Source organism: Amblyraja radiata, chromosome 22 (assembly GCF_010909765.2).
Source record: "Amblyraja radiata isolate CabotCenter1 chromosome 22, sAmbRad1.1.pri, whole genome shotgun sequence".
NCBI classification, from domain to species: Eukaryota; Metazoa; Chordata; class Chondrichthyes; order Rajiformes; family Rajidae; genus Amblyraja; species Amblyraja radiata.
The window spans coordinates 20,061,045-20,087,725 of NC_045977.1; the positions used below are offsets into that span (position 1 = coordinate 20,061,045).

General features: G+C 45.2%; 1 protein-coding gene across 2 annotated transcripts in view; it reads left to right on the forward strand.

Moving 5' to 3' along the window:
• pdgfa (platelet derived growth factor subunit A) overlaps positions 1–26,681 on the forward strand; it is a 63,433-nt gene that overhangs the window by 4,533 nt on the left and 32,219 nt on the right. For both annotated transcript variants that reach the window (XM_033040546.1, XM_033040547.1), the window contains exons 3-4: positions 10,248–10,346; positions 21,296–21,483. In XM_033040546.1, the coding sequence (XP_032896437.1) occupies positions 10,248–10,346; positions 21,296–21,483 (287 nt within the window). The remainder of the gene's footprint in view (positions 1–10,247; positions 10,347–21,295; positions 21,484–26,681) is intronic.

The following is a 26,681-nucleotide window of genomic DNA, read 5'->3' on the forward strand; positions in this document are numbered from 1 at the left end:
ATGTGGTTATTTAAATCCAGTGTTAGTTCAGTTTATTCCATTAATATAGTTTCTCCATCCATAACTGGGGCAGCAGAAGTTAAAACTACCACAGAGCTATTAATTTTACAGCTTTGTCTATAATTATGTAAATGGAATTAAGCTCAATCAGGTACTTAAAGGGCAATCTCTAAAATACTCTCACACAAATAGGCACACGCAGATGGGACTAGCGCAGATGGGACATGTTTGTCGGTGTGGGCAAGTTGAGCAGAAGGGCCTGTTTCCACATTGTAAGACTCTGTCTCTTGACTAAAAGACAAATTGCTTTATTTGAGTGGAGATTCTGTAAGTAGGAAAATCTCTTTCGGTGCAATGGAGAGAGAATTGCTGGGATGCTCCTGTGCAGTTGATTGGCTGAATGGCATCTTCCATGTGGTAACGTGTCATGGCCATAGAGTCATACAGCGTGGAAACAGGCTCTTCGGCCTAACTTGTCCACGCCGACCAACATGTCCCTTCTACACTAGTCGCACCTGTCTGTGTTTGGCCCGTATCCCGTTAAACCTGTCCTATCCATGTACCTGTCTAGATGTTTCTTAAACGTTTATTAAATGACTGATTTGATTGGCCTACTTTATGTGTATGCAGAACACAGATCAGCACAGCACAGGATCAGGCTCTATGGCCCACAATGTCTGTCAAATTTAATAGAATGAAGTAAAAACAGAAAATAAGATTTTCATTGTTCTGTGTCCTTCCGCCAAAACTGAATGACATCAGGAGCATTTCCATTCATTCCACATACGAAGAAAATGGCTGAATCCATTCACATTTCTCGAGTGTGTTGAGGTATGGCAAGTTAAACTGATCTCATCTGCCTGCACATGATCCATATCCCTCCATTCCCTGCATATACATGTGCCTATACGACAGCCTCTTAAACACCACAATCCTATTTACCTCTACCCCTACAACTGTCAGCATGTTCCAGGCACCTGCCATCCTCTGTGTTAAAAAAAACTTGTCCCGCTCATGTCCGTTAAACATTGTCCCTCTCACTTTAAGGGCGGCACCGTGCCTTTGTTACGCCGTGAAAAGATATTTGGACAGGTACATGGACAAGAAAGGTTTAGGGGGTCCCGACCCACTGGGTTACTTCAGCATTTTGTGCTTGTCTATGGTTTAGAGAGATATGGGCCAGAAGAGGGCAAGTGGGGCTAGCGTAGAGGGGGCATCTTGGTTGGCATGGGGAAGTTGGGCAGAAGGGCCTGTTTCCATGCTGTATGGCTCGATGACATGAAAGTCATAGTCATACAGTGTGGAATCGGGCCCTTCGGCCCAACTTGTCCACACCAACCAACATGTCCCATCTACAATGTTCCCACATGCATGCGTGCCCATATCCCTCTAAACCTGTCCGATCCATATACCTGTCTAATTGCTTCTTAAAAGTTGCGATAGTCCCTGACTCAACTATCTCCTCCGGCAGCTCGTTCCGTACACCGAGGTACAGTAGAAAGCTTTTTGTTGTTGTTGCATGCTGTTCATTCAGTGGAAAGACTGTACATGATTACAACCATGTAATCTGTGAGATCTATAGAGAGGGCTGTAGCCTACAGGGGGATGCCGCCGAGCCGGTGGGTGGCACAATGATTGAGTTGCTGCCTTCAGCATCAGAGACCCGGGTTCGATCATGACTACGGGTGCTGTCTGTACGGAGTTTGTACGTTCTTCCCGTGACTGCGTGGGTTTTCCCCGGGTGCTCTGGTTTCCTCCCACACTCCAAAGATGTGCAGGTTTGTAGGTTAATTGGCTTTGGTAAAGATTGTAAATCATCCCTAGTGTGTAGGAAGGTGCTAATGTACAGGGATCGCTGGTTGGGGTGGACTCGGTGGGCCAAAGGGCCTGTTTCTGTGCTGTATCTCTAAACTAAACTAAATTAAGCCACCCACGGTGTATAGATACAGGGTAAAAGTTGTAGTCGCACTGGTTAATGTTGAGTTGTGTTCAGGAGTCTGGGAGAAGCTGTTCTTGGACATGCTGGTCGGGTTTTCAGGCTCCAGCACCTTCTTCCAGATGGAAGGCGTGAAATGAGAGTGTGGCCTGGGTTGTGTGGGTCTTTGATGAAGCTGGCTGCCTATTTGAGGCAGTAACTCCTGTAGATCCCTATAGATCTACAGATGGGTCAATTGGGCTTTTATTATCACATGTGCAAAGTGCAAATGTTTAGTAAAATTATTTTCTTACCATCAGTCCAGTAGAGTATTGCCATCCCTAAGCACATCCCCGATTAGCAAGTGCACAGAAATAGTCCACGGATCCTGCATGCAAGAATGTTTTGATGTCATTTTCAAAGTCTAGTCCATGGTCTTGTTGTTATGAGCGGTGCCCTTTCCAGACGAGCCCCAGGCTGCTGCAAGCCTCCAGCCATCGCCTTCCTTAGACATGCGGGTCGACCTGCCAACCGACGTCCCTCTACTCGCCCGTCCACCTTGGTTCCCCGGGGCACCTCCCGCAGCCGACCTTGATCACCCCGTACACTAACACTATCCTACACACCAGGGACTATCTACAATTTAACCAAAGGCAATTAACCTAATTAATGGTCAAACCCATTTGGAGTGTGGGAGGAAACCGAAGCACCCGGAGAAAACCGATGCGGCCACAGGGTGAACGTACAAACTCTATACAGACAGCACCCATAGTCAGGATCAAACCCGTGTCCCTGGTGCAGTAAGGCAGCAACTCTACCGCTGCGCCACCGTGCCGCCCCTATGTTGCTGATCAATTTTGTGATATTAAGATAGAGATAGTGAGATACAATCTGGAAAAAGGCCCCTTCAGTCCACCAAATCCACTCTTTGATCGTTCTATGTTATCCAATTCTCTCACCCACACCCTACATACTAGGGGGCAATTTACAGATCCAGGATGAAAGGAATAACTTTTAGTGCAAAATAAAGTCAAGCAAAGTCTGATGGTCTCCAATGTGGTAGTTGGTTGGTCAGGACCACTCTCTAGTTGTTGATAAGTCGGTTCAGTTGCCTGATAACAACTGGGAAGAAACTGTCTCCGAATCTGGATAATAATCCAGTGTAATAATAATCCAGGCCGATTGTTCCAGGTTTGAACACTGCACTTTGTAAGGAGATCGTATGTTTATGTGCGTTATGAATATATGTTTACATAATATATACAGCGGTATGAATATTGATTTCCCTAATTTCAAGTAACCCTTGAATTCCCATTTTTTCCATCCGTCCCCCACCCAAGTCATCCTGCTAGTTTCCCTTTGTTATCACCTCTTCCACAGCCAACATTGGTCCCGGATACACATAGCTACTCTCTGTACCTTTTCACACCTCTAGTTTCCCTCTCCCCTATAACTCTCAGCCTGAAGAAGGGTCACGACCAGAAATGTCACCTGTTGCTTTTCTCCAGAGATGCTGCCTTTCCCGCTGAGTTGCTCCAGCTTTTTTGTGTCTGTCTTCGGTGTAAACCAGCATCTGCAGTTCCTTCCTACACATGCTTTTGTGTGTTTGTGTGGACTGCCCCGGGCAGGCTGGAGTCCGCTGAGACTCATTCACGTTCAGCATGGTTGGGTGCCCTGCCTATTGTACTGGCCAAGGTCACATCCGAAGAATGGTACTTGGGCAAGGTTTGACTTGCAGCCAAGCAGGTGAATCAGAGCCCAGTTACAACGGGTGCAACAGTGTGGGAGGGGAGGGATTTTCCTAATCTCATTCAGTGGCCTGTTCCTTAGCCTTCTTTATTTTCACAATGTATATTCTTTGGGCTTTCAAGAGTTGATTTGCTTATCAGTAATTTATTCACTTGTTCGGCTTCTGAAGTCTGCCTCCAATTCTTCTGTCACACAGTTTCCAACACTCCATCTGGTTCAGCGTTGCTCTGTACCAAAGCCACAACACTTGATTTCAAAACAATTGCACACAACATTTAATGTCAAAAGCATTTGATTGATTGACTCATTGATTAATTGAAAGATACAGCATAGAAACAGGCCCTTCAGCTCACCGAGTCCACACTGATCATTGATCACCCGTTTACACCAGTTCTCTGTTATCCCACTTTCTCATCTACTCCCTACGCACCAGGGGGCAATTTACAGAGGGCCAATTAACCTACAAACCCACACGATTTTGGGACGTGGGAAGAAACTGGAGCACCCGGAGGAAATCCGCGCGGTCACAGGGAGAGCGTGCAAACTCCGTGCAGACAGCACCCAAGTTCAGGATCGAACTTGGGTCTCTGGTGTTGTGAGGCAGCAGCTCTACTAGCTGCGCCACATTTATTTAGGCAATTTCTGATGTGAAAACTCAAAGAGGTCTGTGGCATTGGGATGAGGTCATTCTGTATAAAATATCCTTTAATTGGATTTGCTGGGAATGACCAAACAAAAACTCCTTTAGTAAGATAGACACAAAAAGCTGGAACAACTCGGCTTGTCAGACTCTGCTTTTTGTGTCTATCTTTGGTTTAAACCAGCATCAGCAGTTCCTTCCTACACAACTCCTTTAGTAATCCTGTTGTACACACTCCAAATACTGATGCTCGTAGACTTTAACAAGGCACTGCTAGTGGTCATAATTAGGCAATATAACAGTTGATCCCAGTATCACCTTCTGTCTGCAGTTGAAACAGGGAACATAGAACACAGTGTGTTTTGAAGCATACAGCGCAACAACATGCCATTCGGCCCACAGTGACTGTGCTGAACATGAGCGCAGGAGGATGAGGGTTGATCTTATAGAGGTGTATGTCCATGTGAGGAATAGATAGAGTGAATGCACACAGTCTTTTACCCAGAGTAGTGGAATCAAGAACCTGAGAACATAGGCTTAAAGTGAGGTGGGAAAGATTTAATAGGAACCTGAGGGGCAACATTTTTACACAATGGGTGGTAGGCACATGGAATGAGCTGCCGGAGGGGTTAGTTGAGGCAGGACCTATCATAATCTTTAAAATCATTTCTTCTTCTTTCGTGTCCTTATGCTATATAGTGGCTTGCCACTGCTGTACACATGTTGCGCTATTGGAGTGATAAGTGCAAGGTCTGCAGTAGTACATGGATTATTATCCAGCAATGGGCATTGCAGTAGGTGTTGCATTGTCTGGGTCTGTGTGTGTGCCACAGTCACAGGTTGTTGTACCCTCGATGTAGCCCCATTTATGCATTGTTACCCTTGACCGCCCCACCCCGCTTCGCAGTCGGTTGAGACACCTCCAGTTCAGCCATCTCTACTTCAGACTGAGAGGAGAGGAAGACACAGTGATAAGGAAGGGGAAGATTTCAAAATGAGACATCAAAAGAGATGAAGCTCAAGGCGAAAGTTTCGCTGAACACCTCCGTCCTGTCTGCCTAAACCCACTTGATCTCCTGGTTGCTAAACACTTTAACTCCCCCTCCCATTCCCACACTGACCTTTCTGTCCTGGGCCTCCTCCATTGTCAGAGAAAGGCCCAACGCAAATTGGGGGAACAGTACCTCATATTTTGCTTGGGCAGCTTACACCCCAGCGGTAGAAATTTATCTAACTTCAAGTAACCCTTGCTTTCCCTCTATCTCCGTCCCTCCCCCTTCCCAGTTCTCCGACCAGTCTGAAAAAATGAGACCAAAAAATGTCTTCCCGATTACATTTTTATCTCTGTTTACTTTGTTGGCACCTTCTCCGAGCCAACAATGATCTATTCCACATTTTCCTTGACCTCATCTCTTTTGATGTCTCACTTTGACACCTTCCCTTTCCTTATCTCTGTGTCTCCCTTTCTCCCCTGACTTTCAGTCTGAAGACGGGTCTTGACCCGAAACGTCACCCATTCCTCCTATCCAGAGATGTGCCAGTCCCGCTGAGTTACTGCAACATTTTGGGTCTATGGTGTAAACCAGTATCTGCAGTTCCTTCCTACACCATGTCTTATCTGCCTGGACATAATCCATATCCCTCTATTCCCTGCACATCCATATGTCTGTCCAAAAGCCTCTGAAATGCCACTATCGTATCTGCCTCCACCGCCAACCCTGGCAGCGCGTTCCAGGCACCCACCACCCACTGTGCAAAAAACATGGTCTCCACATCTCCTTTAAACTTTGTCCCTCTCACCTTAATGCTACACTCTCGAGTCTTGGAAATTTCCATCCTGGGAAAAAGATTGAAAGGTTATAGCTTTCTTTGTTGTGTACATTTGAGAATTTGAGCAGGGATTATTGCAGGTCTCATTTTAATCTGATTTTCCTTTGTGTTATATTACCTCCTGTTCTCTACCTCAAATTCTGGAAGGAAAAGACAACATCTGGTGTTTTTACACATTGAATGAATTGTGTTGCACTGCAGATGATGGTTTACCAAGGAAAGAAACAAAATGATTAGTAAGCGTGTCAAAGGTTACGGGGAGGGCAGGAGAATGAGGTTGAGGGGGAAAGATAGATCAGCCATGATTGAATGGCGGAGTCAACTCATTGTGCCAAAATGCCTAGTTCTGCTCCTATGACTTATGGACATGCTGGAGTAACTCAGGGGGTCAGGCAGAATCCCTGGAGACCATGGGTAGATTACCTTTCTTGATCCTGACCCGAAATGGTACCTATTCATATTCTCCAGGGATGCTGCCTGACCCGCTGAGTTACTCCAGCACCTTGTGTCATTCCATATCATTTATGAGGGCTTGTGAAGGTTAATATTTTGAATGTATTCCACATTCAGTATTGTATTAGTTACAATAGATTGCATTGTTTATTTCATTTTAGTAAAATGTGAGGTATTGTTTTATTGTTTAGCTTTGATGTAATACAGTGGGTCATTGTTAGTTCCGTGTTACACTTAGTGAAGAAGTCATAAAATAAGCTCCCACATACGTATAGAAGTGTGGAGACAAATGTTGCTTGGTTTGCTTGACTATTTGCTTGACTATATATAAGCTTACAACCCAATGGTATAAACATTGAATCTTCCAATTGTAGGTGACTTTCCCCCACCCCTCTATCCTACGCCCCACCCTAGTGTGCACCCATTTCTCCCACTATCCCCCCCCCCCCCCCCCCCCCCCCACCCTTTTCCTCTTCCACCCTGTCCCTTTCAACCTATATCCTTCCCTCCGGCTTTACATTTAATTCATCTTCTTTCCTTTTTGTCTCCTTTTCATCTCTAGCCTTTGTCCACCCATCTGACAATCAAACCCTCCCTCACCTGTATCCACCTATCACTTGCCGGGCTTTGTTTCGAACCCCATCTCTTTTCCAGCTTTATCCCCCTTACCACAGTCTGAAGAAGGGCTCTGACCTGAAATATCGAAACCTTCTCCTCAGGATGGAAAAATCAAATACTATAGGTGAAAAGTGGGATGATATAGAATTGTTCCTGTGCGGCACTGTTCTAGGTATACTCCCAGGATGGAAATGTCAAATACTACAGGGGGTAGCGTTCAGGTGTGAGGGCCAAAGTTTAAAGGAGACGTATGGCATCTTTTTAACACAGAGGGTAGTGAGTGCCTGGAATGTGCTGCCGGGGCTGGTGGTGGAGGTAGATACGATAGTAGTGCGTGAGACTTTTGGATAAGCACATAGACATGCAGGGAGTGAGGAATGTGGATTATATGCAGACGATAGACACAAAGTGCTGGAGTAACTCAGCGGGTCAGGCGGAAACCCTGGAGAAATAGACTCATTGACGTTTTGGGTGGGGATGTTTCCTCAGACAGAAAGTGGAGGTGTGTTGAGGGGGGGGAGAGACACTGAAGGTGAGAAAAGGCCAGAACAAATCATGGCTGGCAACAGATGACCTCAGGAAGGATTGAGCCCATAATGGCCCATTGTTGGCTGGGAAGGTGTGATCACAAGGATGCAGACAGTGGAACTGGTAGGATGACTACGGTGGGGGGACGGGGAGGGAATGCAGGAGTTACTTGAAACTGGAGAAATCAACGTAGAGTATGTGCAGGTAGATAAGAGTTGGTCCATGTTCTTCAGAGATGCTGCCTAACGCATGGAGTTATTCTTGCACTTTGTGGGGTTTTTTCTCGTAAACCAGCACCTGCAGTTCCTTCCTTCTGCCTCCAAGTTGTGATGTTTTGCTCCTTAGCTTTTTTGCTGAGTTAACCAATCTCACAGAAGGGTAGCAGTCTGGAATATTAGAGATGACCATAGCAATTGTATATCAGTGAAGCTTCACTGCTTTTAAAGTATATAAGTGTTTTTGCAGATGCAAGTTACACAGTATTATCAGTTCTGGTCGCCTCATTACAGGAAAGATGTGGAGGCTTTGGAGAGAGTGTAGAGGAGATTTACCAGAATGCTGCCTGTATTAGAAAGTTTCAGTTACAGGGATAGGTTGGAGACTTGGATTGTTTTCTCTGGAATATTGGAGGTCGAGAGGAGACTTGATAGAAGTATATACAATTAATGAGAGGCATAGATAAGATAGACAATCAGAACCTTTTTCCCAGGGTAGAAATAACACTAGTGGGCATAGCTATAAGGTGAGAGGGGAAAAGTTTAATGGAGATGTGCGGGCCAAGTGTTTTTCACAGAGAGTGGTGGGTGCCTGGAACACATTTGCAGAGGTGGTGGTGGAGACAGATATGATAGAGTAAGAGGCTTGTAGATAGGTATATGGAAGTGCAGGAGATAGATGGATATGGATCATGTACAGGTAAAAAATATTGTGGGCTGATATCTACATGCAAGTATCTAGATGCAAGTATTGTATCCTCAATGAAGGGATAAGGATCTGTACACAGTTGTCAGTGAGGAACTCTGGGGAGAACCTTTCATGCCCTTGTTTTGCTTCCCTACACACTCTTTAGACTTTTAAACTTTAGAGGTACAGCACGGAAGCAGGCCCTTCAGCCCACCAGGTCCGCTCCGACCAGTGATCTCCCCGCGCACTAACACTATCCAACGCACTCGGGACAATTTACAATTTTACCAAAGCCAATTAACCTACAAACCTGCACGTCTTTGGAGTGTGTGAGGAAACAGAGCACGTGGAGAAAACCCACGTGGTCATAGGGAGAACTCCGTACAGACAGCACCCGGGTTTCTAGCGCTGTAAGGCAGCGACTCTACCGCTGTGCCACCGTGCCCAATACTCATGCTTGAACACGACCAGTGCTACAGCAAGTAGTGTTGTTAGGAAGTCAGTAAGATGGCAGACTCATCTTTAATCGCTATCGCTACATGCACTGAAGTCAATAGAGCTGATTACAGACAGCTAACTCCCAGGAATCGCACTATGTATTTACCGTTAGCATCCAAAGGCTTTTTCTTTTCTAATAGGTGCAACGCAAGGAGAGAAAATGCCATTTAGGTTAGTTTAGTTTAGTAATGCATCGATGGCTGTATGGAGCGAACTGCTGGAGGAGGTAGTTGAGGCAGGTGCTATCATAACCTTTAAGAGACATTTTGGACAGGTACATGAATAGAACAGATTTAATTGGTTATGTGCAGGCAGGTGGAACTAGTGTAGATGGGTGCATGTTAGTCAGCGTGGGCGAGTATGCGCGTGCTCCTCTTTCGTAATGATTTTGGACTTTAGAGTTATAGCGGGGTAACGGGCCTTTGGCCCAACGAGTTCGCGCCGACCAGCGATCACCCCGTACACTAGCATTATCATACACAGTAAGGACAATCTAACAATTTTACCAAAGCCAATTAAACTACACACCTGTACGTCTTTGGAGTGTGGGATGACACTGGAGCACTCAGCGAAAACTCACCCACATTCTCGGTACAGACAGCACCCGTAGTCAGGATCGAACCTGGGTCTTTGGGCACTGTAAGGGAGCAACTCTACCGTGGCGCCACTGTGCAGGCCTGATGTTTAACTAGATTCCGCTCAAGTAGCAAATATGGTGAAGCTTGCTTTGGCCAGACCAGTCCTTCTGAAGCTCGTAACCAATGAGTTTAGTTTAGTTAACAGATACAGCATGGAAACAAGCCTTTGGCCCACCGAGTCCACGCCAACCAAACCGGAGTACTGGAATTGTCTTCTGAATTCCTGGGATCTTGGTCGGAAACATGCACCTTTGAACATCAAATGAGGGTACACTGTACCTTGTAGTTAAAAGATCACACAGTTGGTTCTTGTTTGAGATTGAATCAGTGAGATATAAAACATGTGTTGTGGTTTCTCCATAGAAGCACTGATATAAATCAACACCAACTATTAAAATATCTGCTTGATCCTTAACATTGTTAAACATCAAATGATACGGCTATTCCAATTTGCTTTGTGTTTCTTATACTACAGGAGAAGATGATCATCTGGGCTCAAAATCTCACAGTGTTAATCCAATAAAACACGAATATACAAAACGCTCAGCACCTGTAAGGAGAAAGCGAAGCATTGGTAAGTTTGATTTTAACATTTTATTTCTCACAGATCCTTCAAGTATAAATCTGTTTTGGTGTGTAGTGATCTTGGCTTTACAAAGTTTTGGCCATTTTTAAAATATTGTTGCATCCATATAGATTAGTTGCTAATTATATTGATGCACTCATAATTCCTGACTACGGTGACATACCAGAACGATGAACAGTGTTCGTGTAAAAGTGATTATGTTAACACATAGAACAGTACAGCACAGGAACAGGCCCTTCAGCCCACAATGTCTGCCAAACAGGATGACAAGATCAGGAACGGGTACTGATTTGGGATGATCAGCCATGATCACATTGAATGGCGGTGCTGGCTTGAAGGGCCAAATGGCCTACTCCTGCACCTATTGTCTATTGTCTATCAACTTTTATCTGACTGCGTAAAATTCATATCCCTCCATATTCAGGTACCTGTCCAAAAGACTTGAATGCCACTATCGTATCTGCCTCCACCACCATTCCTGGCAGCACGTTCCAAGCACCCACCACCCTCTGTGTAAAAAAAAAACTTGCCCCGCACGTCTCCTTTAAACTCTGCCTCCCTCATCTTACAGCTATGCCCTTTGGTATCTGATTTTTCCATCGTGGGGAAAAAGGTTCAGACTGTCTACTCTATCTATGCCTCATAATTTTATATACTTCTATCAGGTCTCCCCACAAACTTCACCTTAAGTGAACTACATTCATTATTACTCTATTTCAAGTAATTTACTTCAACAAGCGGTAATGTGGTTCTGAAATTTGGTTTTGATTTGCTTGTAGATTTTATGTGCGCAATTTCACTGTGACATGGAAACTTGTAGAGTCATAGAGTTGTACAGCACAGAAATAGGCTCTTTAGTCCAACTAGCCCATGCCAACCAAGATGCTCCATCTAAGCTGGTCCTATTTGCCTGTGTGTCCCTTTGAAACTTTCTTTGGACTTTAGATGTTATTTTACTTTAGAGATACAGCATGAAAACAGGCCCCTAGCCGACTGTCCCTGCTGCCCAACGATCACCCCGTACGCTAGTACTGTCCTACACACTAAGGACAATTTACAATTTTACAGAAGCGAATTATCCTGCAAACCTGCATGCTTTGGAAAGTGGGAGGAAACTGGAGCACCCGTAGAAAACCCACGTGGTCACAGGGAGAACGTACAAACTCCGTACAGACAGCACCCGTGGTCACTGGTGCTGTAAGGCTGTAACTCTACTGCTGCACCACTGTGCCACTCAAAGAGACTTACAGAGTCTGAATAGGCCCTTCGGCCCAACCCGTCCATGCCTACCAAGATGCTCCAACTAATCTAGTCCCATTTGCCTGCATATCTATGCCTACCTGTCTGCCAACGCTTATCCAATTGGACAGCACAGTGGTGCAGCGGTAGAATTACTGCCTTACAGCGCCAGAGACCCCGGTTCGATCCTGACTACGGGTGCTGTATGTATAGAGTGTGTACGTGCTCACTGTGACCGCGTGGGTTTTCTCCGTTTTCCACCCACACTCCAAAGACGTACTTGGTTTCAGCAAAATTGTAAATAGTCCTTAGTGTGTGGGATAGTGTTACTGCAGGTGGGGTGATCGCTGGTCAACGTGGATTCGGTGGGCTGTAGGCCCTGCTTCCGTGCTATATCACTAAAGTCTACAGTAAAGTATCCCTCTAAAATTTTTACTACCCATGTACCTGTCCAATTTGCCTCATTTTTTAAAAGCACTCAGAATTTTAGCTCATTTCCTCAGTTAAGGTTTAGAGGTGAGATTTCTCTGCGCTAAATAGTAGGTGCATTGTTGACTTTGTATGTTGCTATGGAATAAAGGTGAGTTTCCACTGCCTCTCAGGTCATGTGACATGGCTACTGCAATTAGTCGCTTGGCTGTTCCTCCAGCCTCCCGAAACCACACAGAAAGTGCACAAAACCCCACCTGCACATGTTATCTGGAGCAACTCCAGTTATAATTTGGATCGAGGACACAGCACACCTTGTGGTTGGCTTAATGTTGACAAAGTGTTCAATCTTCTCTTGTTGTTTATGCTGTTACCTGAACTCCCATATACTGAACGTAGTTTCAATAGAGGCCAACCCATGAAGAAAGCTCCAACAGGGGAAATGCACAACTAAAGATATTCTTTGTTTTTTCCCAATTATTTCCTTCCTTGATTTGTTCTCACCTCCCTTTAGACTTTAGGCTTTAGCTAAATGAGTAGCAGAATCGAGAACTAGAGGACATAGGTTAAAGGTGAGGGGGGAAAGATTTAATGGAAGCCTGAGGGGAACCTTTTCACACAACGTGTGGTGGGTGTATGGAACGAGCTGCCGGAGGTGGTAGTTGAGGCAGGTACTATCATAACATTTAAGAAACATTGGTAGGTTTAGAGAGTTATGGGACCAAAGCAGGCAATTGGTAGTGCAGAAGGGGCATGTTGGGCTGCGAGGGCAAGTTGGGCTGTAGGGCCAGTTTCCACACTGTATGTGTCTGTGACTATGGGATACAGTGTGTAAACAAGGCCCTTCGGCCCACCGAGTCAGCGTCGACCCACGATAACCGCCATAAATGAACACATATCCTGCACATTAGGGTCAATTTACAGAAGCCAATTAACATACGGACATCTTTGGAGCGTGGCAGGGAAACAGGAGCAGCTGACGGAAACCCACGCGGTCACAGGGAGTATTCCAAACTCTGTACAGACAGTACCCGTTGTCAGGATCGAACCCAGGTCTCTGGCGCTGTAAAGCAGCAACTCTACCATTGCGCCACCGTGCCGCATTGCCAGGAAATGTCTGCATGTCCCACCTGTGGGTAGATATGGTGATCGTCAGGCTGAGCACTTGCACAATGTTGCAGGCACTTCAGGAGAGCAAACATCGCATAGGGAGATGGTCGATGGTGTTTTGTTCCTTCAGCCTGTCTAGATTGACATTGGGCAGCAGAGACATCAGTTCGTCAGGGCGGCACAGAGGCACAGCTGGGAGAGCCCTGCAGAAGTTCATGTGTTCAAAAGTTCATAAGACATAGGAGCAGAGTTAGGCCATTCGGCCCATTGAGTCCACTCTGCTATTCAGTCATGGCTGATCTATCTTTCCCTCTCAACCCCATTCTCCTCCCTTCACCCCTTTACTGTATCTCTCTAAAGCAACTAAAAATCTGAATATTCACATAGTCCCAACATCTGAACCAACACCACACTGTGTCAAACTTGAGTCATTCTCATTGTCACTGGACATGCAATTATATTTTGATCAATAAACATTGGAATTATTTGTTGATTTATTGGTGATTCTGTAGCCATTCTCTACCGGATTGACTTTTGTTTGTCGGGAGTTAGGTGCCAGAGAATCAGGGATGTCTTTAGTTTAGTTTTTGTTTAGAGATACAGTGCAGAAACAGGCCCTTCAGCCCACCGAGTCTGTGCCGACCAGCAATCACCCCCGTACACAAGCACTATCTTAACACTGGGGACAATTTACAAGTCCTTATGAAAGCCAATTAACCTACAAACCTAGACATCTTTGGAGGGTGAGAGGAATCCGGAGCACCCGGGGAAAGGTCACAGGGAGAACGTACAAACTCCGTACAGATAGCACACGTCGTCTGGATCGATCCCGGGTCTCGCGCTGTGAGGCGGCAACTCCTCTGCTGCGCCACCGTGCCACCCCATCTCTATCTACAACCCGTGAAAGATTCCCTCCTCAGTGTGTGGGAGTGTGGAATCAGCATTTAATGATGGTAAGTAGTAAAGAGGCATCGTAATGAATGTCAGGAAGTGCCAGGGTATAGGGTTTTATCTGTAATTCCCAGCCTGGTGAGTCACCTGCATACTTTAAAAACATCAAAGCAGGGGAGGGGGTGGTTAGGCACTGTTTAGAGAGTTAGTCAGATCAGCACAGGAACCTGAGGGCATCCTGCTAACTTTCCTGTTTTAACAGGGAACAGAGCAGGGCAACCGAGAACCAAGGAGTACGCATAACATACAATAAAGTCGGGACGAAGAGGGGGAAAAAAAGTAAAGTTCACTTGCAGGGCTGCAAAGTTTCTGGAGATTGGATTGCGAGGGTGCTGATAAGACACTGAGCTTTGTTCCCAGTGCTCACAGTGCCGTCTGTTTCTGGCGTGTAATGTGCACCTGGGTATCCATTAACCAGAACATAATTAATGATTTTGTCAGCAAACATTGCAGTTCGTGAGGAAGAGGATGTTTGATTTCATATGGCATAAGAAGTCCTTTTGGAAATCTAACTCGCCGTTGGGTATAGCCCCGTCTACAATTTGGTAATATTATCACCTAGGAGTCGGGTTACACCTCCAGATTCAGGGACAGTTTCGTCCCAGTTATCAGGCAACTGAACCATCCATCCTATCACCAACTAGAGAGCGGTCCTGACCTCCCATCTACCTCACTGGTGGAGACCCTCGGCTATCATTTATCAGACTTTACTAAACTTTATCTTGCACTAAACGTTATTTCCTTTATCTTGTATTTGCACAATGTGGACAGCTCGATTGTAATCATGTGTAGTCTTTTCACTGACTGGTTAGTGTGCAACAAAATCGCTCTCTAGTTGTTGACAGGATGGTTCAGTTGCCTGATAATACATGTGAAGAAAGGAGCTGCCTGACCCGCTGAGTTAGTCTCAGTTGTACAGCATGGAAACAGACCCTTCGGCCCGACTCGTCCATGTCCACCAAGATACCCCATTTAAACTACCCATTTGGCCTATATCCCAATAAGCCATTCCTATCCACGTACCTGTCCAAGTGTCTTTTAAATGCTGTGAAAAATCTGTGATAAGCAGCTACTGTTCATTGACATTGTGTTAATTAATTTAATTTAATTAATTAATTAATTAAATTTCATCCCATTACAATGATTCCATTCCAAGCCCTCCTTTCTGAAGTAGGGTCTCGACCTGAAACGTCACACATTCCTTCTCTCCAGAGATGCCGCCTGTCCCACTCAGTTACTCCAGCTTTTTGTGTCTACCCTCCTTTTAAATCTGCAGCATTTACAAAAGAGAGTTTTAAAATGAATGCATGTGTTTCGCAAGCCTGAGTAAGTGGAGTCTTTGTTCGAAGAAGTTGACCCAAACGTCAACTATCCATGTTCTCCAGAAATGCTGCCTGACCCGCTGAGTTACTCCAGCATTTTGTGCCTTTCCTTGGTTTGGTTATCAGATATAGCATGGAAACAGGCCACAATGATCATCGATCACCCGTCTATTTTATCCCACTTACGTATCATTCTCACTAGGGGCAATATTCAGAAGCCAATTAACCTACAAACATGCACGTCTTTGGAATGTGGGAGGAAACCGGAGCACCTGGAGAAAACCCATGCGGTCACAGGAAGAACGTACGAGCTCCACACATAGACAGCACCCACAGTCAATATTGAACCAGGGTCTCTGGTGCTCTGAGACAGCAGCTCTACTGCCCTAACTAGCATCTGCAGTTTCTTAAGATAGGCACAAAGTGCTGGAGTAAATCAACGGGTCAGGCAGCATAGAGTCATAGAGTCTTACAGTGTGGAAACAGGCCCTTCGGCCCAATTTGCCCACACTGGGCAACATGCCCCATCTAACACCAGTCCCATCTTCTTGCATTTGACCCATATCCCTTTAAACCTGTCCTATCCATGTACCTGTCCAAATGTTTTTTAAACGTTGCGATAGTTCGTGCCTCAACTATCTGCTCCAGCAGCTCGTTCCGTTCCGCACCACTCAGCATCTCTGGAGAAAAAAGATGGCTGGCATTTCGAGTTGGGACCCTTCTTCAGACTTCTTGTTTCTCGTTTCTATAGCCTTTCTAAGCCCTTTGTTACATTGATAGGCACAGTGCACAAGGCTGCAAAATTCTTCTTTTGTTCCCCCCCCCCGTAATGCAGTGCGTAATATGAAAAGTCTCTGCAGTTAAATGGACTTTAAAGAATATTTTCCCCCTTGAATTTTTCTCTACAATGCTCTGTTGTTCTTTGGACTTGGAACGTGCTGTGGAAAATCCTCCTTCAACAAACCTGCCCCAGTAAATTCCTTAAATTCAACTTCAAGTCCCAGCGTGCGACGGAGAGTCTGAAGACTCGGTGTGCTCCAACAGAACTTGTTGATATCTGCACCCTTGTACGCAGACACTCAGGATTGTTCAGTGTCAGCTCGAAAGATTTCCATTTGTTACGTTTGAGCAAACAATAACTGAACTCCAACGGTAGTCAGAACTGGGACAGTTGCCCATCACGGTCAATGATCAACTGGGATATAACTTAATGTCTACGATGTTTAATTCACTCTTATATGCTGGAACAGAACTTAGAGTGCATTTATTATACAAAAGTAGCATTTGACCTTTTTTTTGAAGCCTTTTATTCCCTGGGGTGCAGGAGGATGAGGGGGTGATCTTATGGAGGTGTTCAAAATCCTGAGAGGAATAGATTGGGCAAATGCACAGTCAACCCCTCCCCCCCTTCACCTGCATCAACCTATTACCCATAAAAACAAGGAACTGCAGATGCTGGCTTACACAGGAAGTCCCACCTGCCTACATTTGGCCCATATCCCTCTAACCCTATCATATCCATATACCTGTCTAAATGTTTCTTAAACGTTGCGAAAGTACCGGCCTCAACTACCTCCTCTGGCAGCTCGTTCCATACACCCACCACCCTTTGTGTAAAAAAGTTACCCCCTCAGGTTCCTGTTAAATCTCCCCCCCCCCCCCCCCATCACCTTAAACCTATGTCCTCAGGTTCTCAATTTCCCTACTGTGGGCAAGAAACTGTGCGTTTACCCGATCTATTCCTCTCATGATTTTGTACACCTCTATAAGATCACTCCTTATCCTCCTGTGCTCCAAGGAATAGAGTCCTAGCCTGCTCAACCTCTCCCTGTAGCTCAGGCCCTCGAGTCCTGGCAACATCCTCGTAAATCTTCTCTGCATTCGTTCCAGCTTGACAACATCTTTCCTGTAACATGGTGCTCAAAACTGAACTCAGTACTCTAGGGGTAGTCTGGAGGCTAACTCTCTCCCCCTCAACGTGATTCATTTTGGGAGTGCCCATTAGTCAATGAGTTTATTCAACCAGGGAGTAAACCAAACCATAACCCACCAGTAGATAACACTTGTAGAAAAGTATATAGAGAGAGGAACAGACAGATGATACATAGTGGGTCATTGGTCTGTCTGAAGAAGGGTCCTGACCTGAACCTTTGTCTGTCCATTTACCTCCACATATGCCGCCTGACCTGCTGAGTTTCCACCAACAGATTGTTTTTTATCTTTAATCAGACTTTCTATAATTGGACTTTATCTTGCACTAAACATTATATCATTTATCCTGTATCTGTACACTGTGGTCGGCTCGATTGTAATAATGAATAGAGTCTTTCCGCTGACTGGATAGCACGCTACAAAAAAGCTTTTCAGTGTACCTCGGCACATGTGACAATAAACAAAACTAAACTAAGCTATGGGTCAGTAAATAAACTGCGGACCGCTGCATTGAAGTCAACCATTGAACCAAAAGGTCAATTTCTCCAACCACAAGTGTGTTGTTTATTATTACACTTTCCATTGTTTTTAAGGATTGTAATGATATGACAGAACACACACAGCCCTCTTGAACACATAATGCTAGGACTAATGCTAATTAGGCTTGGACTATTCCGGCCAGCGCAGGAGGATGAGGGGTGATCTCGTAGAGGTGTACAAAATCCTGAGAGAAATAGATCAGGTAAACGCACAGTCTCTTTCCCAGCGATGGGGACAGAGGTTTAAGATGAGGGGGGGAAAGATTTAATAGGAACCCGAGGGGTAACTTTGTCACACAGAGGGTGGTGGGTGTTTGGAACGAGCTGCTGGAGGAGGTAGTTGAGGCAGGTAAGTATTGCAACGTTTAAGAAACATTTGGACAGGTACATGGATAGAACAAGTTTAGAGGGATATGGGTCAAAAGCAGGCAGGTAGGACTAGTGAAGGTGGGACATGTTGGTTGGTGTGGGCAAGTTGGACTGAAGGGCCTGTTTCCATACTGTATGACCCTATGACTCTATAATGCTTTGTAAAATGTATTTAACATAAAATGAGGTGTTATACCCCAAATAAAAACAGAGATGCTCAAAATATTTAGCAGATCAATTGGGAGTATTACGTGCAGTTCTGGTTGTCCCATAGCAGGGAGGATGTGAAGGCTATGGAGAGGGTGCAGAAGAGGTTTACCAGAATTCTGCCTGAATTAGAGGGTATTGGCTAGAAAGAGAGGTTGGACAGACTTGGATTGTTTCCCATTGAACGCCTGAGGTTGAGGGGAGACCTGATAGAAGTATATAAAGTTATGAGAGGCATAGATAGGGTGGACAGTCAGAACCTTTCAACCAGGGTAGAAATGTCAAAAACAAGACGGCATAGTTTTAAGATGAGGATTGCAGGGCAAGGTTTTTACGCAGGTTTTTACGCAGGTTTTTACGGCGGGTGTCTGGAAACATTTTAGGTGCTTTGAAGGGGTGTTTTGATAGAGACAGATATGTGCAGGGCAAGTTTTTACACACAGAGAGTGGGAGCCTGGAACGTATTTCCAGGGGTGGTGGTAGAGGCAGATTCGAGAGTGGCATTTAAGAGGCCCTTAGAGAGGCACATGGATATACAGGGAATGGAAGGATATTGATCAAGTGCAGGGAGGTGAGATCAGCTTGGTATCATGTTTGGCATGGACTTTGTGGGCTGAAGCGCCTGTTCCTATGCTGCACAGTTCTATGTTCTATGTCTCAACTCTTTCTCAATGTCCTCTGTTCAAAATCTGCTGGCGTAGCTGAGTAAATAGGGAAATCCAATGTCAATGGCCAAGGCGAGATGCTGAGCTTGGGAAGGAAGAGAGGGAAGGAAGCTTGTGGCAACTTTCCTGCTGATGTCAGGATGGGTCGGCCCAGTGTGATATTGAGCTGTGCAAGTTATGGAAGAAAGACTGGCATTGCAGCCTTCCATATCAAGGCTTTGACCATGTGGCACATAGTTCACCCTGCCACGCTGTCTTAGAGTAAATAATTGTGTTTGGGTTGAAACCAGGAAAAATAATTTTGCACCGACGTTACAGACTGCAGAGTCATAAGAGTTGGAGAAACGGGTGACTTGGAAACAGGCCCTTTGGCCCACTAAACCCGTGCTGGCACCAAACACCCATTTTACGGGCAAATGGAACTAGCATCTTGGTCGGCATGGACCAGATGGTCCGAAGGGCCTGTTTCCGTGCTGTATGACGCGGACTCTCTGTGACTCTATTCACATTTTATTCTTCCTGTATTCTCAACAACGCTACACTGAATCTACCACTGACTTACACACTGGAGGTAACCTAGCCCAACAAACCTGGACATCTTTGGCATGTGGAATGAAACCAGAGCATCTGTAACAAGTGGAACTAGGGAGAACATGCAAACTCCTCACAGATAGCACTGGAATTTAGGATTAAACTCGGGTCACTTGAGCTCTGAGGTGACAGCTCTACTAGTTGCACCCGTGCCCTGCCCTAAAGTATAAAATTCATAAATTCATAAGTCATCGGAGTAGAAGTAGGCCATTAGGCCCATCGTGTCTATTCCACCCTTCTATCTTTCCCTCTCAACCCCCCATTCTCCTGCCTTATCCCCTTAACCCTTGACACCCTTACTAAGCATCAATAAAAGAGGCACAAAGTGCTGGAGTAACTGCGGATCAGGCAGCATGTCTGGAGAAAATAGATAGATGAGGTTTCGGGTTAGGACCCTTCTTCAGCCTTTAGTCTTCAGACTGAAGAATGGTCCTGACACGAAACGTCACCAATCCATTTTCTCCAAAGACGCTGCCTGACCAGATTAGTTACTCTAGCATATTGTGTTCACCTGAGTTTTATTTGATTTTCATTCAGCTGGTGGAGCTGCTGCTTCACAGTGCCCGAGACCCAGGTATGATCCTGATCTCAGGGGCTGTCTGTGTGGAGTTTGCATGTTTTCCCTGTGACCGTGTGGGTTTCCTCTGGGTGCTCCAATGTCCCCCCACATCCCAAAGACGTGCGGATTTGTAGGTGAATTGGCCCTGTGTAAATCACCCCTAGTGTTTTGGGAGTGGATGAGAAAGTGGAATAACATAGAAATGGTGTGATCGGGTGATCAGTGATTGGCGTGGACTCGATGGGCCGAACTGCCTGTTTCTGTGTTAAATTGTAAAATTAAAACAAAACTTTTTTTTGCAATAGTTTTTGTACACTTTTGTTGCATTATCAACTTTGGGGGGTTAATTTAGAGATACTGCCGTTTCCATGTTGTATCACTAAATTATGCTATAATTAGGTTCACACGCGATTGACCAGTTGGATACATGATGTTTGCTCTCCAGTCTCAAATCTGCCTTCGCACCAAGCCACTGTTTGTGGGAAGGAGCATGGAAAAAGGAAGGGATAAACTGGAGAAACAGTAAATGAATGGGCGCCACAGTTGCTCAGCATGTGTTCGTTACTGCCTTAGAACGCCAGAGACCCGGGCTCGATCCTGTGACCGTGTGGGTTTTCTCTGGGTTGTCCAGATTCCCCCCACATTTCAAAGACGTTCAGGTTTGTAGATTAATTGGCTTCGGTAAATTTGCCCCTTGTGTGTAGGATAGTGTACGGACGATTGCTGGTCGGCGCGGACTCGGTGGGTCGAAGGGCCTGTTTCCGCACTGTATCTCCAAAACTAAGAAACTAATAAATGAATAACCAGATGAAAAAAAGTTTCTAGTATTTTTCCAAAAAGATTTGATGACAAATTTCTCCACTGTGCACTTGGAATTCACATTTTGTTGATGTTGAAACGAGGGTTGCAAGATTTGAATGCTTTCTCTGTTTATGAAAAAAAACGTCTCGAGAGTTCAAAGGAAATTGTCTTTTACAGTTTGATTTGTGCCAGCACTGAAAGCCACTTTGTTGAAACTTTTCAGAAGAAGCTGTTCCTGCAGTGTGCAAAACGAGGACTGTCATTTATGAAATACCTCGCAGTCAGATAGACCCAACTTCTGCCAACTTTCTAATATGGCCAGCGTGTGTGGAAGTCCGACGCTGCACAGGCTGTTGCAATACTGGCAGCGTGAAGTGCCAACCGTCTCGGATACATCACCGCAGTGTCAAGGTGAGGAAACAAAAAAAAATTCTCTGCACAACCCCCTCTGCGATTGAATTCCACTCACCCGTAATGTCATCCCATGCTGAGGGAGGAGGGGAGCGGGGAGGGGAAATTGGATCCAGTCCACGTTGGCATGGGGTGTGCGAAAAATAGTTTGACTTCATCTTGTCCATCTTGTAATAAGTCTAAAAGCAATTTTAATTGGTTCCTTTAAGGTCTGGAGAATACATTTTTGAAAAAAAATAAACAAAGATACAGTCTGTCTGTTTTTGGCAGAGGGAAATATATGGAAAATAGATCATTTATTCGCTACAGTAGTTTAGCCGAAGAGGAGGGGTAGAGAAATCTTAGACATTTGAACGGCATTTTACATAATAAAATGAATTAACTTTTGACCATCAACAGTAGTTTTTATGGTGTTTGCCGTCAATATTAGTGAATTACAGAATCATTATATTAATCATAGTTGATGACTTTGGGACAAGATATTTAATATTTAAAATGTGAAATATTTAACATCAGGGTAGAACACAAAGTCCATTGTGCAATTTTTTTCCAAACAAACTCCACCTTTTCTAATGGAGATGGCAGGAGGGAGAAAGTATTTAGTTGTGTTTTTTCCGATGATATATTACGACGTGGCCTTTGATGTAACTAATTGTGTTCAGATTTGAATGGAAGCATTTCTTTCTTTTTTGAAAATGTATCTCTTGATGAATGGTTCTATTTGTCAGAACTGGGCGATTCTCTACAAGTGCAAAGAGAGGGTAGTTTCCACGACACATGGCTCAGAAACAGTTGCAAATGTGGGTCATTTCTGTGTGCGAGCTCAATTTTCTTAGTGACCCGGTCCATTACTTCAGTTACGAATAAAATTAACGGCATCATTAAAAAGGCTCAATTTATTGATATGTGTACAGTTAGTGACTTAGAGAGATTAGAACGGTTCAGATGGCTCGTCAAAGCTTCAGAAGCAACAGTTTAATTTCGTTTAGAGACGTGGGGCGGCAGGATTGGGCAGCGGTAGAGTTGCTGCCTTACAGTGCCAGAGACCCGGGTTCAAACCTGACCATGGGTGTTATCTGTACGTTCTCCCCGTGACCAGCGTGAGTTTTCTCCGGCTGCTCCGCTCTCCTCGCACGCTCCACAAAGATGTACAGGTTTGTCGGTCAATTGGCTTGGTATAAAATTGTCCCTAGTGTGTGTAGGATTGTGTTAGCGTGCGGGGATGGCTGGTCTGTGCTGTGAGGCAGCAACTCCACTGCCACGCCACCGTGCCGTCCTATTTTTCTTGACTTTGGGATGTGGGAGAAAACCAAAGCAGCCGGCGGAAACAAGGGCAGCACTGTGGCGCAGCGGTGGAGTTGTTGCCTCACAGCGCCAGAGACCCAGGTGATTGCGTGGGTTTTCTCTGTGTGCTCCAGTTTCCTCCCACATCCCAAAGACATTCAGGTTTGTCTCAGCTGTAGGTTACAACTGTAGATGCTGGTTTAGAAAATAAGACACAAAGTGCTGGAGTAACTCAGCAGGTCAGGCAGCCTCTCTGTAGGACATGGACAGGCGATGATGTGGGTCGGGACACTGCCTCGGACTCAAGAAATGCTGCCTGACCCGCTGAGTTCCTCCAGCACGTTGTGTTCAATGCAATATTACAGCACCTGCAGTTCCTTGTGTCTCCATAACCAGCTAATACCCATTCATGGGTATGTCAGCCTTATTGGACTAGTAATCCGGGTGTCCGGAAGGATGATCTGAAAATGCAAGTTCAAATTGCTGAGAAATACAACTTTAATTAAGTTTAATCGAAAATGAAAACAAAAGTTTGACCGTGAAACATTAGGCTGTTGTAAAAATACATCATTATCACAAATAAGTTAGTGCGGCACAGTGGCGCAGGGGTAGAGTTGCTGCCGAACAGCGCCAGAGACCCGGTTTCGATCCTGACTATGAGTGCTGTCTGTACGGAGTTTGCACGTTCTCCCTATGACCGCGTGGGGTTTCTCTGACTGCTCTGGCTTCCTCCCACATTCTAAAGATGTGCAGATTTGTAGGTTAATTGGGTTCTGTAAATTGTCCCTAGTGTGTGGGATAGAACTGGTGTACAGGTGATCGATGGTCAGCATGGACTCGGTGGGCCGAAGAGCTTCTGTCCACTCTGTATCTCTAAACTAAACTAAATTAAACTAAATTGGGGAGATAATTCCGCTCCGCTTATCTGATCAGGTCTATGTATGACTTCAATCCAACAAGTGTTTGATTCTCAATTGCCCACTGAATAGTCTTTCAGTTCTAAGGGATTTGGGGGTGGAGAAGTGATATTGATCTTGCCAGTGACACCCACATGCTTAGAGTGAATAGGATTTCAAATACAAATGCTCAGACGTACTAAAGAGTAGACGTACTGTCTTTGTGAGCAAAATGTCGGAGGTTGCCTTGCCGGCCGAGTGTTCTACACAGTAGAAACAAAGAACTGCAGATGCAGGTTTATACCAAAGATAGACACAAAATGCTGGAGTAACTCAGTAGGTCAGACAGCATCTCTGGAGAAAAAGAATGGGTGACGTTTCATGTCAGGTTCTACATCGTGTTTCACCAAAGCATTTGCCGATAAAGTAGATACCTGATGTGTTGAACAGGTTATATCTGTTATGCTATTGCAAAAGAGGGTGGCACAGTGGCGCAGCTGGTAGAGCTGCTGCCTCACAGCACCAGAGACCCAGGTTGGATCCTGATCTCGGGTGTTGTTTGTGTGGAGTTTGCACCTTCTTCCTGTGACTGCGTGGGATTCTCTTGGGTGCTTCGGTTTTCCTCCCGCATCCCAAAGACGTAGGTGTTTGCAGCTTAATTGGGCTCTGTAATATTTCCCCTAATGAGAAAGTGGGATTACGTGGAACTAGTGTGAACGGGTGATTGATGGTTGGCATGGCATCGGTGGGCCTCTTTCCATGCTGTATTTCTAAATACTAATGCTAAAAAAAACTGGAAGTCACGAAGAGAGATTGCAAAGTTGAGACAACCTTATTTAAAAATGGTTATTGTGGTTTACTGCTGTAAAAAATTAGATGACATTAAGTAGGATTGAAAAATGAGGACATTCTTGAGTGAGGCCACACACAAAATGGAAGAACAGCACCTCAGATTTTGTTTACAACGTATGAACGTTGAATTCTCTAATTTTTGGTAATTTATACAAATAAGCTGGGTCGAAGCTGTCGCTGAATCTGGAGGTGTGCGTAATCAGACTTCTGTACCTCTTGCCTGATGGGAGAGGGGAGAAGAGGGAGTGACCGGGGTGAGACACTGGTCCTTGATTATGCTGGTGGTCTTGCCGAGGCAGAGTGAGGTGCAAATGGAGTCGATGGAAAGGAGGTTGGTTTCGTAATGGTCTGGGCTGCGTCCACAACTCTTTGCAATTCATTGCAGTCTTGGGTGGAGCTGTTCCCAAACCATCCTGTGATGTATCCCGACAAAACGCTTTCTGTGGTGCATCTGTAGAAGTTGGTGAGAGCAGTTGGGGATCATGCCAAAGTTCCTAAGATTTCTAAGCAGAGGTGTTGGTGTGCTTTCTTGGCCATTGCTTCAATATGGGTAGTCCAGGACAAGTTGTTGGAGATATCTACTCCTAGGAATTTGAAGCTTTCAACCATCTCTCTACTTCAGCACCGTCAATGCAAACCGGGGTATGTGTACCACTTCACTTCCTGAATTCGACCATTGACTCTTTTGTCTACGTGTAAATGGAATTAATGGAAGGGAGGTTAGTTTGTGTGATGCTCTGGGCTGCGTCCACAATTCTCTGCAATTTCCTGCGGTCTTGGATGGAGCTGTTCCCAAATCAGGCTGTGATTCATCCCGATAAAATGCTTTCCATGATGGATCTGTGATATATATGAAGGTCATGCGCGGTCCCAATTTCCTTCAGTATTTAATGAATGAACGGATTACATATTGAGGACCTTGTCACGTGTGAATTACAGTAGAAACATTACATCACCGTTGGAATGAACTACAAAGAATACCTGGTCCAATTTCCTGTTGGGTGGGACTTCAATAGAAAATAGACACTAACATCTCAAAACATTTCCAAAGCCAATTTACACAGACACACACACACACACACACACACACACACACACACACACACACACACACACACGTGCACATACGCGCACACACACGCACACACACAGTTTTTCCCCTCTATGTTCTAGGATATTGTATTTGGCCTTGACACCAGTGAACGTAGGCGGGGTATATCCCAACTCGGTCATAAACTATTCACCTTATCCTGAAATGCCTATGGGCGGCACGGTGGTGCAGCGGTAGAGTTGCTGCCTCACAGCACCACAGACCCAGGTAGATTCCTGTGACTGCGTGGGTTTTCTCTGTGTGCTCCAGTCTCCTCCCACATCCCAAAGACATTCAGGTTTGTAGGTTAATTGGCTTTGGTAAAAATGGTAACAATTGTCCTTAGTGTGTAAGATAGTGGATAGTGTTAGTCGCTGGTCGGCACGAACTCGGTGGGCCAAAGATCCTGATTCTGCACTGTATCTCTAAAGTAAAGTAAAAGAAACCCTTGCGGTCACAGGGAGAATGTGAAAACTCCACCCAGCCAGCACCCGAGGTCAGGATGGAACCCGGGTCTCTGGTGCTGTGAGGCAGCAGCTCTACCCGCTGCACCACTCACCATATATTTTCATCAAGCCATTGAACAGGTTGTTTAATATTGGGCAACACCTGTTACTCAACTAAGTAATTTAGAAGGAAACAAAACATTACTGTCAATCATATATTAAATATCTCCCAGGCTTCGACAAGCTGGTTGTATCAAAGTGTCACCATAATTTATTTAATTACTTGACTTTTAATGCCCCAAATATCATGGTGGATTTAAACTCGTGATTCTAGACCAACAGTCAAGGAAAATGGTTACCATGATGGGCATACAGGGAACTGTAGATGCTGGTTTAGACAAAAAGACACAAAGTGCTGGAGTAACTCAGCAAGTCAGGCAACGTCTCTGCAGGACATGGACGGGCGATGATTTGGGTCGGGACCCTGCCTCAGACTCAAGAAATGCTGCCTGACCCGCTGAGCTCCTGCAGCACTTTGTGTTCTATGCAAGATTCCAGCACCTGCAGTTCCTTGTGTCTCCATAACCGGGTAAATCCCATTCATGGGTATGTTAGCCTTATTGGACTAGT